Source organism: Drosophila rhopaloa, unplaced genomic scaffold (genome assembly GCF_018152115.1).
Source record: "Drosophila rhopaloa isolate 14029-0021.01 unplaced genomic scaffold, ASM1815211v1 contig_178, whole genome shotgun sequence".
Classification (NCBI taxonomy): Eukaryota; Metazoa; Arthropoda; class Insecta; order Diptera; family Drosophilidae; genus Drosophila; species Drosophila rhopaloa.
The window spans coordinates 7,623,799-7,638,986 of NW_025335059.1; the positions used below are offsets into that span (position 1 = coordinate 7,623,799).

General features: G+C 43.0%; 2 protein-coding genes across 2 annotated transcripts; one reads left to right on the forward strand and one right to left on the reverse strand.

The window, feature by feature from the left end:
* Positions 1-3,854: 3,854 nt before the first annotated feature.
* Positions 3,855-9,665, reverse strand: LOC123037574 (E1A-binding protein p400). The gene is given in 6 exon segments (XM_044458980.1): positions 3,855-6,066; positions 6,069-6,159; positions 6,162-6,425; positions 8,354-8,516; positions 8,579-8,641; positions 9,500-9,665. Coding segments are annotated over 6 exon segments (2,586 nt in total). The 5' UTR covers positions 9,571-9,665; the 3' UTR covers positions 3,855-4,132.
* Positions 9,666-13,701: 4,036 nt separating this feature from the next.
* LOC108037697 (dynein regulatory complex protein 9) lies at positions 13,702-15,153 on the forward strand. The gene is made up of 2 exons (XM_044459169.1): positions 13,702-14,358; positions 14,422-15,153. The coding sequence occupies exons 1-2, from the start codon at positions 13,702-13,704 to the stop codon at positions 15,151-15,153; spliced, it is 1,389 nt and encodes a 462-aa protein (XP_044315104.1).
* The last annotated feature ends 35 nt before the right edge of the window (positions 15,154-15,188 follow it).

A 15,188-nucleotide genomic window follows, 5' to 3' on the forward strand; every position in this document is an offset into this window, starting at 1 on the left:
AGCCAAAAGTCGCACCATCGAGAAGACAACTGCGTGACAATGCCTGGCCCCAGTTTGGATCCAAAAGTGGAAGTGGCTGGAAAACTTTGTGCCCCCCAACAAAGCAGCTCGGGAGGAACTTGTCGCGCATATGGCTGCACCTACAAGGACAACGAAAACGACACATAGCACGGAGACAGCAGGAATCGCACCCTTGCCGCCGACGACGCCATTTTCAGTGTAAATATTTAAACAATAATAAGTTGGCGGAAAAACGTGGGGAAAACTCTTATGTTGCCAGCGCTGCAAAGTGAGGCAAACTTTTGTTATCTTTTCACCATGAAAATAGCACGAAATTGAACAGGAAAACGCCGGCGGAGTCTGACGGGATATCGGGTTGAGAGGTGGTTGGATGGAGGAATGGTGGGATGGCTGGGTTGGGCAGGTGACAGGTGGCATGGGAGACTACACATCGACGGGTTTCGACAGACAGACGGGTTGAAAGCATTGCACGTGCACTAATCATCACGGATGGCGGGCTCACAGGGACTTTGGCTGGTGTATCGCCTTTCATGTTTTCAATTAGCGTTAATGTCAGTGCATCCCCCGATGAGCTGGATCTATTGGCTGGAAACTATCTCCGTTGGCTAATGTTTGCGTTTTGACAACGGACCCAGCCCATACCAAATAGAGGCTTGTTAGTGGACGAGTGACAAAAGAATATCATATCACCATGCCTCGAAATTCTGAAAATTTGTAAGAACCACAGAATAAAAACTGTTCACAGATTTAAAAATTGAACTGGAGTTAAATTACATTTTTTAAAGTTAAAACTACTATTGTAAATTTAACCATTTCGCAAGATGAATAAAAAATTGAATAATAAATGACTATAATGAGTCAAGGTCAGCATTTTATTAAAGTTACATAACTAATTTTTAAATAAATTTAAGAGTTCTGCTCTTACTGGTCTTACTAGTTAAGACTACAAACAATTATTTAATCACAGACCTTGTCTTGGAAAAATAACTCCGGATATGATTAACATTCTTTGTCTTACATATTATGCTAAGAAAATATTTAGTTAAGCACAATGCTGTTCGAGACGTGAGAAATTGAAGATTTTAAAAGTAACTACAACTCGAAATTAATTTCCGACAGGTTCAATCCATCACTTATGCTCCCCACAAAGCCAACTTCTATATTCATACCATAACTGCTCTATAAATATTATCCAGGAAAGTCTTGCCTTTACCCCGAAAATGTCATTTGCATAACCGTCAATCATACGCCACGTATGGTGGCTCTTGGTGTTCCACCTTGTTTGTTTCTGCTTCACTGAGTGTGCACACACACGCTGCACAACCACCGCACCACCATCGCACCACCAGAACCCTAACCCACCATATGTTCGATGGCATTGGAAATTTTGCTCCTCGATTTGCCTTTGCGTTTTATTTCGAAATTGAATTTCAGCACTGATTATATTTTTTCCTTCTTTGCAGTGCCCGCATTGAATGTGGTTGGGTGCTGGGTGGTCCTGGGATCCTGGGGTCTCAGGGATGCATTGATTGGGGATGGGGTCCCATGTTGTTTGCGCTCTTCGGCTGCCGGGGGTGCATAAATAAGCGCCACTCAATTATGCAGACTGTGGGCGAAGCAGCTATAATCCTTTATCCCTCTACCTGGAACGTGTCGATTTGATTTGCTTTGCAATTTATTTTTGAATTGCGCTGACAAGGACACACATCGCGCATACGGTATTTATATAATGTTTCCTTTGACAAAACGTTTTATAAGCTTTATGTTGTGGGGCGGAGAAAACACCTCTCATCATCTTGTCTAACATTTTCGCAATGTAATATCGACATATTTACCTTCACACTTCAACAGCTTGGCTTTAATTTCAAAAGAAATACCTTTATTGGGAATTTTTCAGTTGCTGTAAATTGAGCTCGCAATTAGCTGCCTCATAAGAAATTGTATTTTTTTGTTTTGTATTTTGGTTTTTTACGTCGTCATTAGCTGGTACTTAAAACCTTTTTGCCGATGGAAAAAGTTTGGGTCAATGCAAATATTTCATTTGAAGTGACACAACGTTTGAAATTTGTCTGAATTCTCCCTTGACTCGGGATATTTAAATGTGGCCCATTACATTTTATATTGCCATTTGCCTTTGAGGTTTTGTGTGTTACATTTAATTGCGAATTTCTGTTGAAAAAGTTTCACTTCACTCCGTCCTTGCCTTGAACCTTTGCCCCGCTCGATTTTCTTCCTTCATTTCATTTCGGTTTACTTTCTCGCTTGTACGGCTTCAAATGTTCAACTCATTAAAAAGTGAAACAAAAATGTGCTCGATGGCAAAGGGGGGATGTTAGTCTATTTACCCGACACTGCAGCAATTTCCGAGCAATTACTGGCCTTAAATACGGAAATATGCGAAGGGACAGTTGCGTGTAGTGTGGCGTACTCCCAATTGTTTTATAAATATTTAACGACTCAACCACAAAAATTGATTGACATTTGATTTAACTGTTTGATGTGCTTGAGCGTTGACATTCGGACAGGCCAATTATATGTATTAATTACATTTTACTGCTGTCATTTCGATGCAGAAATTAATTTGAATTAAGCCAGGCGAGAAATAAGAACAAAAAAAGTGACTTCAAGTGTAATTAAAAAATTTAAAATTATTTAAAAAAAGACTCCTGCGAAAAAAGCGTTCGAAATAGCATAACGAATGCATGCTAATGAGTGTGATGGTCGCATTGATGACGATGAAATTCGTAAAACGAAAGAAAAATGTCCTTCGGCCACTTAAGCTGATGGAAAAATGTCAGCAACAGTTGGAGCCGCTAGTTGAAAATGAAAATGTAAGCGCTTTCACTGCCTTAACTGTGAATCAAATTAAAATTGCGAAAGCGCTGAAAAATACAATGTACATGTAGGCCACGTATATATGCTTATGCAATAATCTATATGTATATATATATACTGGCGCTGGCATGATTTCAATTAAGTTGGCCGTTGTTGGCCAAGTAAGCATGCCTCTGCCATCCAGCGGGTCAGCAGATGAGCAAATGAACGGGATGCTCCTCATATCGGGAATCAGCATATTTGCTGGACGTGGCTTTAACCGCCTGGCCGCACATAATTAGTGTCATTGGCAGCGATGCCAGCGAGTGTTGGCCAGCAAATATAGCTGGCGAAAGGTAATTTGGAGGCCCATGGCAAAGACAATTGCACTTTTGATAAATTGCAACCTGGCAGCAACAGCTGCTGATCTTATTACCGATGTCGTTAATGAAATATTTCCCATGCCATTCACCGGGGGGCGTATGTGTGTCAAGTATTAATGCGGAATATTGCGTATACGCGCTGTTAACAGCTGAACTGTGTCAAGGCCGATTGTTGATGGTTAACAGAAATGACAAAATTAAATTTAAACAGAAGTTAATAACCAAAGATCATAGCCAGCAGCGACCAGTTGTTAAATATAAAAATATAATTTAAAGCAAGTTACATAGAAATGTCTTTTAAATACATTACAAAATATTTTTCGATTTTAATTGAATTAAATTGATTGACATGGCGACATGCCAATTATATTTTTACAGTTGTCCATTCGGTGCAACAATTAATTGAATTTAAAAATAATTAATTTGGGTAATAAAATCCTTTTAAATTCATTACAATTAACCTATATGACTTAGTATGAAATATAATAAAATAAGTATAAATAATATATAAAACGAATTCCTTAATTTGTTACCTGTAATGTTGTTACGCTGATTCAAGTTAATGAAATTAAAGATATTGCATTTTACATTTATTTTATTTAGATTATTTGTTTTATTTGACATGCAACTAAGAATATTGAATTATACGAGTATCATTAGTTTGTCGACACCTAAGCAAGCAACAACATTTGTGTGGTTTGAGGTTTGCCATTTTCCCCACAAAACTTATTTTTAGCTATTGCTGTATCCTTTTTTCATTTTCCACTCAGTTCTCTTTTTGTTTCCTAGATTTTCTGAATACTTTTCCGAATGCATTGGCAATAAATCGAATCGGTCGTTCACATTGAAATGGGGCGTGGGTTGGTTAACCCAAATGGCAACAAATTAGAACTCGTACTGTTCTCAGCGTTGTTCTAATTCTTCGCCTCACTGCCGGTTGAAAAATCGAAATCACTCTCGCTACCGCCCACGGGGGGCGTGGCTGAATTGGGGGCGGTTGGTGCGGCGGGTCCCGGATTTGCGGCCAGGATCGGGGTCGGTTTCGCGCTTGAGCTATCATCCGTTTCGCTGCTGTCAACGAAATTAACGCGCTTCTTTTTCTTTAGCTGCTGCTGCTGCTGTTGCTGCGCATCATTAGGCGCCGCTTGTTTGTCTGTCGTCGAGAGTATCGATGTGGGTTTGAGGGGTTTATTGGTGACTGGTGGTTCCGGTGGAGCAGCAGCCGCCACAGCCGGACTTTCATCCACTTCCGGTGCCTCCTTTTCGCCCACTGGATACGTTTCCTGCTGCTGCATCAGTTGCTCCTGTCCCGGCAACTCCTCGTGTTGCTGTTGCTGCTGATCCGGTTGCTGTTCGTAGGCACTGTAGTCATAATTCTGCACCGCACTGGCATCGTACTCCTGGCCGGCATAGCTGCCATCCGGCGCATATTGAGCGGCATTGGGATCGGCTATATACTGCCCGGTAGCCTCGTCGTATATGTAGCCCGGATAGGCATTGGGATCGTACCCGGATTCATACTGACCGGCCTCGTAGTTGCTGTAATCAATATTGGAGTACTCCTGCGGCAGGACGTCGCCACTGGTGGTATCTCCCGTTGCCTCTGTGGCACCTGCAATTTCGGGAGGAACCTCGCCAACTGCCCCCGCATCCGCTGCATACGGCTGATAGTCTGTGGGATTTCCGATTTCGCTGTAAAGCGGCTCCACTTTTGCGTTTGGTTGCAGGCCAGCGGAATCGATGCTGGCATAGATGGGCTCACTGGTATCGCCGTAACTGCTGGCATCGTATTGCCCGTACCCGGCAACCTCCGGCTCCTGCGGCTGTTGCTGTTGCTGTTGCTGTTCCACCTCCTGAAGTTCCTCCGGCGAAGTGTTGGTTACCAAATTTTCGAAAAATCCCTGCGTTGGTGTTGCCAACTCGCCTGCTGTCGCAGTTGCTCCACTTCCTCCAGGTCCTGCCCCTCCTCCTCCTGTCAAACGTTCGCCGTAAATGGCATTTTCAATATTCTCAATCGACACACCGGTTTTGGGTTGGCTGACTGCTGGTTCCTGGCTCCTGGGCGGCGACAATTGATTACCCCTTGCCAACTGCTCATCAACCGCAGCCGCTGCTCTTTCGAGTGCCGCCCGACTGGCTTTGACTTCGTCCAGCAAATCGTTGCTGATGCCAACTTTGCCACTAACCGCTGATCCCGACTCGCTGGAACGCACGCCTAAGGGGCGTTTGTCTTTGGGTGTGCCATCCTGCCAGGACTCATCGATTTTCAGTTCACCAAAGTATGCTTCAAAGTCGTGGGGCTGTTGAAGTTGCTGCTGTGGCTGTTGATATTCCTGCTGTACCTCTTGATGTTGCTGCTGCTGCTGGGGCTGATGTTGCTGCTGGCGTATCTGCTGCTGCTGTTCCGGCTGATGTCGCTGGCCGGACTCATTATGCCCGACGACAGTTGGTGATTTTTCATACTCGACTTTAGTCACGCGTGAATTTGTCCAGTCATCCAGGTCGCCCGTATCCCTCTGAGGTTGCCCGCCCCCATCCTGGCCAGAAGTTTCTCCTGCTCCTGCTCCTGCCTCTGCTCCAGATCCTGCTCCTGCAGTCGGCAGCTCAGTTAACGTCAGCGATGGCGACGACGTCTTTGGCAATTTATCAAATGTCAACGAGGATGTGGCCAGCGTTGAGGAAGTGCTGCTCAGTTGTCGCGCACCCTTCTCCTGGTTGGAGGATACAGTTGATGTGGGTGTCGCAGCCGCTGCTGCTGGCGGAATCCTGTCACCCAGCTCCGCCTGATAATCACCTGTCAGGTGGGGCTGCATGCGCTCCGGTAAATCGGCATTCTCATTATCAAAGGGGCGCGCAAATCGAACAGGTTCGAGGTGCCAAGGGGAGCTGCAGTTCCGCCAAAGAGCTCTGGATAGTAAACAGGATGGCCAGTTGGGATGGGTGTGGCGGGGGATGGGGGGCTGGGGGAACAGGAGGAACAGGACCTGCTGCGGCAAACTGGGGCGTCAATAGCATGCCCGCCTGCGTGGGCGTGGCCATGGCAAAGGTCCAGGGCGTCGACTGCGGATTGGTCACCTGCGGCTGCGGTTGCACCAGCACCGGTATCATTCCGCCCGCGGTTGGAGGCGCCGCCGTCGTCGTCGTCTGCTGGATGCATCGCAATGTTTGATTCTGCACCAATTTCGCAAAGTACATTTGGTACTGCAGCTGTTCACCAAAGCAAAAGAAAGATTTAGATTGGGTGTTTGAACGATGCACTTGAAAAGAAATCATGTAAATAATCCTTGAACTTAAAAAAGTTTTGAAAGCAATAATTTATTATCATTACAGAAATATTTTCTTTAAGTCGGATCATCCCATTCTTGTTTAAAAAATATTTTTAAGTTGGTGTATAACTTTGTCTAATATTAAGTAAATATTTTTAAAATTGTTTATGAAGATGTGAGGATATTTAAGGAATTACAAAATAAATAGCAACACATAAAATTATTATTTTTTGAATCTATTCCTTACTAAAAAAATTTGTAATCCATTCAAACCTCAAATAATGCAAGTAGCTTAAATTAAAAATATCTAAATTTGGTTAGAACAAAGTTTTATATTTAAATAAATAATGGTCAAAATTTTATAAATGATACGAATTTAGATAATGCAGAGAAATAAACTGGTTAATTAAAGAAAAGTACTAGGAAAAACCCTATTTCAGATTTATTTACTATTCTTTCACACAAATGCTGAAAATTCATGGCACATTTTTATACCCTTGCAGAGGGTATTATAATTTCAGTCAAAAGTTTGCAACGCAGTGAAGGAGACATTTCCGACCCTATAAAGTATATATATTCTTGATCAGCATCACCAGGAGAGTCGATCTAGCCATGTCCGTCTGTCCGTCCGTCTGTCCGTCTGTCCGTCCGTCTGTCCGTCTGTCCGTCTGTCCGTCCGTTTCTACGCAAACTAGTCCCTCAGTTTTAAAGCTATCTGCTTGAAACTTTCCCAAAAGTTGTATTTCTATTGCAGGTAGTATATAAGTCGGAACGAGCCGGATCGGGCCACTATATCATATAGCTGCCATATAACTGAACGATCGGAAAAGCCATAACTTTGGTGTTTTTAAAGTTAGGAAGTTGGGATTTTCTATGGGTTTTATTTTTGGCTAATCAATCCGACCTACCAAATTTCATAAGGATCGGACGACTATATCCTATAGCCGCCATATAACTGATTGATCGGAAAAGCCATAACTTTGGTGTTTTTAAAGTTAGGAAGTTGGGATTTTCTATGGGTTTTATTTTTGGCTAATCAATCCGACCTACCAAATTTCATAAGGATCGGCCGACTATATCTTATAGCTGCCATATAACTGAACGATTGGAAATGACATAACTTTGGTGTTTATACCCGTTACTCGTAGAGTAAAAGGGTATATTGTATTCGTGCAAAAGTATGTAACAGCTAGAAGGAAGCGTTTCCGACCCTATAAAGTATATATATTCTTGATCAGGGTCACTAGCCGAGTCGATATAGCCATGTCCGTCTGTCCGTCTGTCCGTCTGTCCGTCTGTCCGTCTGTCTGTCCGTCTGTCTGTCTGTCTGTCCGTATGAACGCTGAGATCTCGGAAACTATAAAAGCTACAAGATTGGCATTTTGCATGTAGATTTGAGCAGTTCCTACGCAGCGCAAGTTTGTTTCAAAATGGTGCCACGCCCCTCTGACGCCCACAATCGCCTATATTTTAAAAATTTAAATATTTCGGAAAAGTAAAAATGCAGTTTTATTGTGTTTATCAATACCTATCGAAATGTAGAAGAAATTTTTCAAATCGGACCATTCGTTAAAAAGTTATGCGTGATCAAAGTTTCTATCTCCATCTCCCTCGCACTCCCTTTACCTGAGTAACGGGTATCTGATAGTCGGGGCACCCGACTATAGCGTTCTCTCTTGTTTTAAAGTTAGGAAGTTGGGACATTTTATGAGTATTAAGAATACATCATATGAATAATTTTGGACAATATAATTTATAAAATATTCTGCAAGGGTATATCAACTTCGGCTCCGCCCGAAGTTAGCTTTCCTTTCTTGTTTTGAAAGTGTGATTGACTTTGCATTTGCCCCGGGCGGTCGGGCGACTTACCTTCATCATTTTAAGCCGCTCGCTTCGTTGCGACATGGCAGCCGTTTGCTCATCGATGCGCTCCAGCATGTGGACCAGCTTTTTGTTGCGCTCGTTGCGTTTGGCCTGCTCCTCCAGGAACTCCTGGTACTTTTGGCGGGTCTTATGGCGCACCGACTTGTCGCTGCAGTACAAATACAGCTCACCTTTTAGGGCCAATGGGGGAACATGACAAAAGCTACTTACAGCTCGCTGCGCTTCTGCAGGACCTTATCTAACTTGTGCTCCAGCTGCTGGCGATTATCCTCGCTGTGCAAAGAAAATCGAGCAGAGAGTCAAAGGACATGAATATGATTTGTAAGCTCCTTCATATGTACATGAAAAGCTTTGGAAAGGATGACAAACACAAAGCAACGGCCATGGCCTTTGTATGACTAACTGCTCACAGGGCATTTTAAATATCGAAGAAAAGAATCAAAAGTAATGCACCCAATACGTAAATGCACAAGAGGATATGCAAGTAAGGTTTATTATTTTTATTTAATGTTAATGCTAAACTAATTTTTGTAATAAAGTTGTTAGTACTAGCATTCAGCCGAGGGACAAAATATATCCGTTTATTTTTAAATATTGGGAACGAGCAATAGCTTTTACCTTTACAAAATTACGTTAACTGCTTGAAATGGAAAATTACGAACATAAAATGGAATTTTATAGTCATTTTTGTTGTTTTGCAAAGTTATTAGTTAAATTTGCTTTAATAAGCTTGAGGCTCTTGTTTTTATTGTATAACAGGGACACTGAAAAACGTGAGCTTTAAAAATAAGTATCTAAAATATGGTTTTTCTTATTGATTATTTATAAATTGGTGAATGTAGCTTTAAAACGATAACGATATGGACAGCGTTTAAAATTCTTAAACGTCAATTGTATAATACAAAAATTAAATATTTTAATGATTTTATCCGCTTAGCATTTGAACACTAAAAGTCTAGTGGATACAACACATTTTAATTAAATTTAGAGAAAATAAGCTTTTTAATTTTAACCAAGTTGCATTGCTAGTTGTAATATTATTATAAATTAACCTTAAGAAGTCAATAGAGTTCCCTTCTCTATTTTGCAATCATTTACTATTAATATTGCTCATATTTTCGATCTGCTTACCTGCGCTGCAGCTTCTCCTGTAGCAGCTCTACCTGCAGCTTGTAGTTCTCCAGCTCGGCTTGTGGAAACATGGCTTAAACGGGGGAATATCGGGGAGTATCCGTTCCTTCTGGCCCGAACCGCTGCGAACTTTACCACTTGGCGGCTCTGACTCAACTGGCCATATGCACCACAGCCCGCTTTTGACACAGTTTGCTTGCCACGGGGATATTAATGCGACAGTGTGTTCTATTTTAAGGCAACTTTATTTGAATGGCCGCATTAAATACGTGTTCGTATGGGTGATTGGCATTTGTTTTGTTGAGTCGCGTTGTCATGGCTGCCCGGTTTCTTGGTGGTTCCTTTGCGTATTTATTTTGGTGGTTGCTTGGCATTGGCCAGGGGCAATTGGCCCTTATCGATTTCCCTAGACGGCTTTCCCAACGTGCCACGCATTGAGGAGCAGCGGCAGCAGTAGCGGCAACTAACTTTCGATTTTTCGCCCCATGAATTTCACATTCCACAGTCGTTGTTTTTTGTCCGGCCTGTGGTATACTAATTACACGCCCAGCAAGTAGGTCACTTCTTTCTGAACTCCGGCCAGTTTTCTGTTCGGTTCTTGGCTTGGCCGGGCCCAAAATCGTGAAGAGTCGTCTGGGGTCACCGGACCCGGCCAAACCATTTATAATGCATTGCACGGGATTTGCCTGCACGAGTGGGTCCAGCTTCTTCCATTCCTTTTCTGATGAGTGTAAACACATGTTGTTGTCGCACACTCGCACCCGGACTTACACTGAGAATAAAAGTATTATCCGGCTTGTTTAAATATCATTTTTATTATATATATTTATAATAATTTTTAAAACTAGGTTATATAACATTACATGAACCTCTTAATCTCTTTGCCTATAGTTACAAAATAAATAAATAATAATATTATTTAGAGTGTGTTTCTCATTAAGTTATATATATTTTCCCATAAAAGAGCAAATTGATTTTTCAGAGCATAATGATTTTATTTATGTAGATTATTATTGTATTATTTTTATTGTTTCCCATCTCAGTGGTTTTTTCGATAGCAATAAAGTCAAAAGGGTACCGAATTCAATTATGCGCAAAATGATGTCAAAGGTAAAATTAATATGGCGATAATTTCTCTCAGTGCAGACCCTACCCTTTGTGTGCGGCCAAGCGTGCGCCACCTGAATGTGAATTAATGGTAGTGGCGTCTATCACTCCCCAGGCCGCAGACAACAGCAGAGGGCCTCTCACTCTCGCTGACATATTCACACGCTCACCACGGTGTGCTGCATGTCCTGTATGTCCTGTATGTCCTGTATGCCATCATCAGCGTTCCCAGCGTCAGCAGTGACCACTCTCGTGTTCCTGTTCCTACCAGAGCCACTGGCACACGGCAATTGCCACCGAAGCCACAGCAGCTCCGTGTCCTGCTTGACTTGCTCCTGGCTTTGGCGTTGGCGTTAGCGTTGGCTTCGCTCGTCCTGGCCTGGCTCCTCCATGTGGCACATGTATAGTATATGCCGGCGTTGTCACGGTGTCGTGGTTGCGAGCCGCAATATAAAACTTTTGGTTATTTACATGTACGGGATAACAAACGCCCGGTAGGGGGACTGTCATAAGTGCGGCGGGTTATCTCCGCGGTTCCTCGTTTCAGGACACCGAATGCTGATGGGTCAGTGTGCAAGGGCTCATGTGTGTGTGTGTGACCAGACCAGAGGCTCTGTTTAAAGGGGGAAGCAAATTTTATATTATTACTTTCCTCACCAGAGACACTTGCAACTAAGGGCCTATAAATTGGATTTAATTTATTATGTTTTATGTTGATTAATTTATACTTTTTCCTTTTACCCCCATCAGACGGCTTCCTTGACCTTTGTCAAGGAACTAAAATAAACTTGTTGCCAAGCGACCAGGACCACGAACAATTTCTCCTTGTCACTACCAATTCGCGTAACTGAAATTCGCGGAATTCCTTAAGCGGTGGCTAAGAGTACTGAAAGTTCATATTCGAAAAAGAAAATTTATAAAGATCGGAGTATCCACTCTAATGCTAAAACTTACAAATTAAATTATAAAATTGAAGAAGTAATTAACAATGTTAAATATAAAATAACAAAAAAACTATATTTATCTTAAAAATATATTTTTTTTTTAGGAATTTTTTTTTATATTAACACTCTTCAATTTTTTTTTGTTCTGTTCTCTCTGTTACCTGTTCTAAAAAAACACGGCAGCTTAGCAATTTGTGAAGGACCAGATGTCTGGCAAACTTGAGGTCCTGTCTTATCGACCAATGTTTACATATTTATTATTAAGCCTGAGCAATTTGCGACTGGGCCTTGGAGCTATTCATAGCAGAGCCACTTGGCATTTCCTGGCACCCAAGTAATGTCTTCGATTGGAAATTGGCTGAGTGCGCGCGAGGATATCAATAGAAAGTTTGTCATAATCGAACATTTGCATTGAATAGTGTGTGTTTGGGGGAGGTGGAGGATCTAAATGGAAATTGAAATTTTTTTCGTAGAAAAGGGGCGATTTATGTGTTTGACTTTACGCTGCAGTTGCCAGTCGGTCCGTGGATGCGAAGTGTATGTGAGTGCTTATCAGGCGCTGCACAGCGTCCTTTTTTGGGGGCACTTAATTTTGTCTGGCATCCTTAACGGGACGCGACCCGAGAGCTTCTTTTGCCGATTTGCAGTCAATGAAGTAGAAAACTGAAAACTTTTTCTTTCGAGTCTATTAAAAATAATGGCAGCTGAAAGCAGAAGCGTTCGCCAAGTGCGAACTTCTCCCCATGTGTGCCATTGTCCCCCATCTCTTTCTTCCCCCGGTCTCGCTGTCTCTTTCTGCCCCCGGTCTCGCTGTCCCTTTCTGCCTCCAGTTTCGCTGTCCCTTTCTGCCTCCAGTCTCGCTGTCTCTTTCTCTTTCTCTATCTCTGCGTGTGTGAGTGCGCGAGACATCGGCGGGCATTAAATTAATGTCCTCCCAGCCATTTCTCACGAAGGCCTGGTCGCAGACACTGCCGTCCGGTGCATTGACCACTTTCGGCGGTTTGCCTTTAAAGCGCTCTATTACCCCTGCGAAACATCGGGGCTATTTGACCTTTTGGAGTACCCATTACACTTGGGATTGTATTAGGCTCATAAATTGTTTGGTTTTTCTCAGAATTAAGATTAGCTGGGGTGTCGCAGAAATTGATATATATCAAAACAAGTTAGGTGGTGTATTGTTAGAGATTTTATATACAAACAGTTTTATAAAGTTTCTCCTTGAGTTTTATTTGATGTCGTAATTACTATTTCTTTATTTTATTTAGTATCAATGGTTTTTATCTTTTAGGTATTGTAGAAAATATTTTATAGGTGTCCAATCTTTAAATAAAATCTACAATTATAAGGCGTATGCAAATGAATTCATTTTGTATTAACTATTATAATATTAAAAGATTTTACCAATCTATATTTGCAATTAATTAAATGTAATTTTTGATCGCTAGAGATTTTTCTTTATAGTGAATTTAATTAATCTTTTATTGCAAGTCTCTAACCCAGGGTAACCGATAAGATAAACCTTTTTTTAAGCCTGAAAAAGGTCTATGTACTTACTTTTCTTTAAACCCTGTCGCTGCGGGCATGCTGCAAGCGCCGTGCAGGTTTTGCGGTTAATGCGATAATTTAATTGTAATGCGGGTCTGGAGTCTTGCGAGCCAATAATTTAACTTGCAATCAGCGCGGCATTTATTGGGTTAAACATATAAGCCAGGCGCCCGAGGCGAAGACGCATACTTGCATGCCCATGGTGTGAATGAACCCCAAGGATACAGAGCTGCAGATACAGATACGCAGCGAAAGGCCAGGAGAATGAGAATGAGCATGGGAATGGGAAGGAGCAAAAGGATGGTAAATAAATTCAACGATTTCTGTGCAATAAGGGGACGCAGTCGGTTGGGCATTTTCGCACGTAAGCCACGAGGACGATGACAGCAATGAAATATGCAAGCCGGGTCCTGAACCCAAGCATTTTTCCAAGGCGTACATGACTCACGACCAGCCAAGAAGTTAAAGGCATGGGGTGAGCAAAAATCCGAGTTCATGCCGAAAGCCAAACATTTATAAACTTCACAACCTAGCAACAGTTGCTGGGTGAACTCTGGGGGATTGGCTTCTATTGTCTCTGGATAACACATTTCGGTATTGGTTGCCATGTCCGAAGGACACACTGAGGAGCAATTGCAGGATCTGAGACGCATCCTGCTGCTGACCGTCTATAAAAACACATTGAATCAGTTGGTCCTGCAGCAACGGTCCCAGCGTTTAAATGCCAGGAAACCACTGTCGCTACCCGCTTCTCTCAGGAGGCGACGCAGTTCGTCGATGGGGGAGCAGGAGAAACCCGAACGAGTCCTCATTACGGGCAAAGTCCTTCCACGTTTGGAATCCCTGCTCGGTGAACCGGAGAACGATGCTGATCTGCTGGATGAGGAGGTCCTGAATGCCCTGAAATTCGAGCGGGACATGGATGCATTGCGGTCCATATTCGAGGTGGCCATGAATGATCCGGATTTGGAAGAGAAAACTATTATTGAAAAAATGGACCTAAAAGCATCGGATCAGGAAAATGAAAAGGAGGAAGTTCATAAAGAAGAGATGAATAAGCTTCTAGAAGTGAAAGAAATTACTTCCCAGGAGAGTGCCAACCTGGCCATCATAAATCTGCAAATTAATGAAGAACAAAATACATTTGAAGACGAAATGGTTATAGACATTAGGCCGCATCCTTTCGAAGGGGAAAAAATAAAATCCGATAAAAGCATGGATTTGGAAGTTCTGGAAGTGAAAGATGATGAAAGGAAAGACATGGTTCCGGAATCTAAAGATGAGGGTAGGAGTGATATGGGTCTGGAAACTGAAGATGAGGAAGAGAAGGATATGGGTCTTGAAAACCTTAAGCAAGCCATATCTGCCTTGGGAGGCAATAAGAGCGAGGAGTCCCAGGCTGCCCATCAGCTGCAAGAATCCAAGGACGAACTAAAAAAACTAAAAGAGGAACTAGAAACCGAAAAAAAGGAGACCATGGACAAGTTGCAGGACCTGGAGGAACGCATTGCGGAGACCAAGTACAAGCTGCGCTGTGTTTCCCGGGTCAATGACCTCGAGTACAGTTTGGTGCAACGCTGGGAGGAGGGTCGTCTGGCCCAAGGAACCATTTGGGGCGAGAACGCCGAACGGGCCTATTTAAGAGATATTCTGAACATCAAACAAAAACTGGCGCGGGAAGAAAGGGTTAGTGCTGAGCTCCGCTCCTTTCGCCAGCGGGAAATCCTTGAACTGCAGGCGAGGATTAAGGAGTGGCAGCAGCGGTATGTCAGCGAAATACGGCGTGTGGATCGCGAAGCCGAAGCCTGGGAACTGCGCATCCTCGAGCAAAAGAAACTCCTCCAGCGGCATCGCGAAATCTACGAGGAGCGCATGACCTACGTGCAGGAGTACCGCGCCCAAAAGGCGGAGGAGCAGCGACTCCTGGATCTGCAGATTCACCGCATCGAGTGCGCCGTGAGACTGCAGGCCTGGTGGCGCGGTACGATGGTGCGACGCGGTCTGGGACCGTTCAAGAAAAAGCCCAAGCGTGGCAAGCGAGGCAAGCCCAAGAAGTAGGACACGGCGGAAAATTCATTTAAAACATTTTAATA

What these genes read in the sequence shown, in the direction of transcription:
- LOC108037697 (XM_044459169.1), top strand. Translation starts at nt 13,702, where the DNA reads ATGTCCGAAGGACACACTGAGGAGCAATTGCAGGATCTGAGACGCATC. An exon ending in ATGATGAAAGGAAAGACATG is followed by an intron (nt 14,359 to 14,421) that starts GTTCCGGAATCT and finishes GATGAGGAAGAG; the next exon opens with AAGGATATGGGTCTTGAAAA.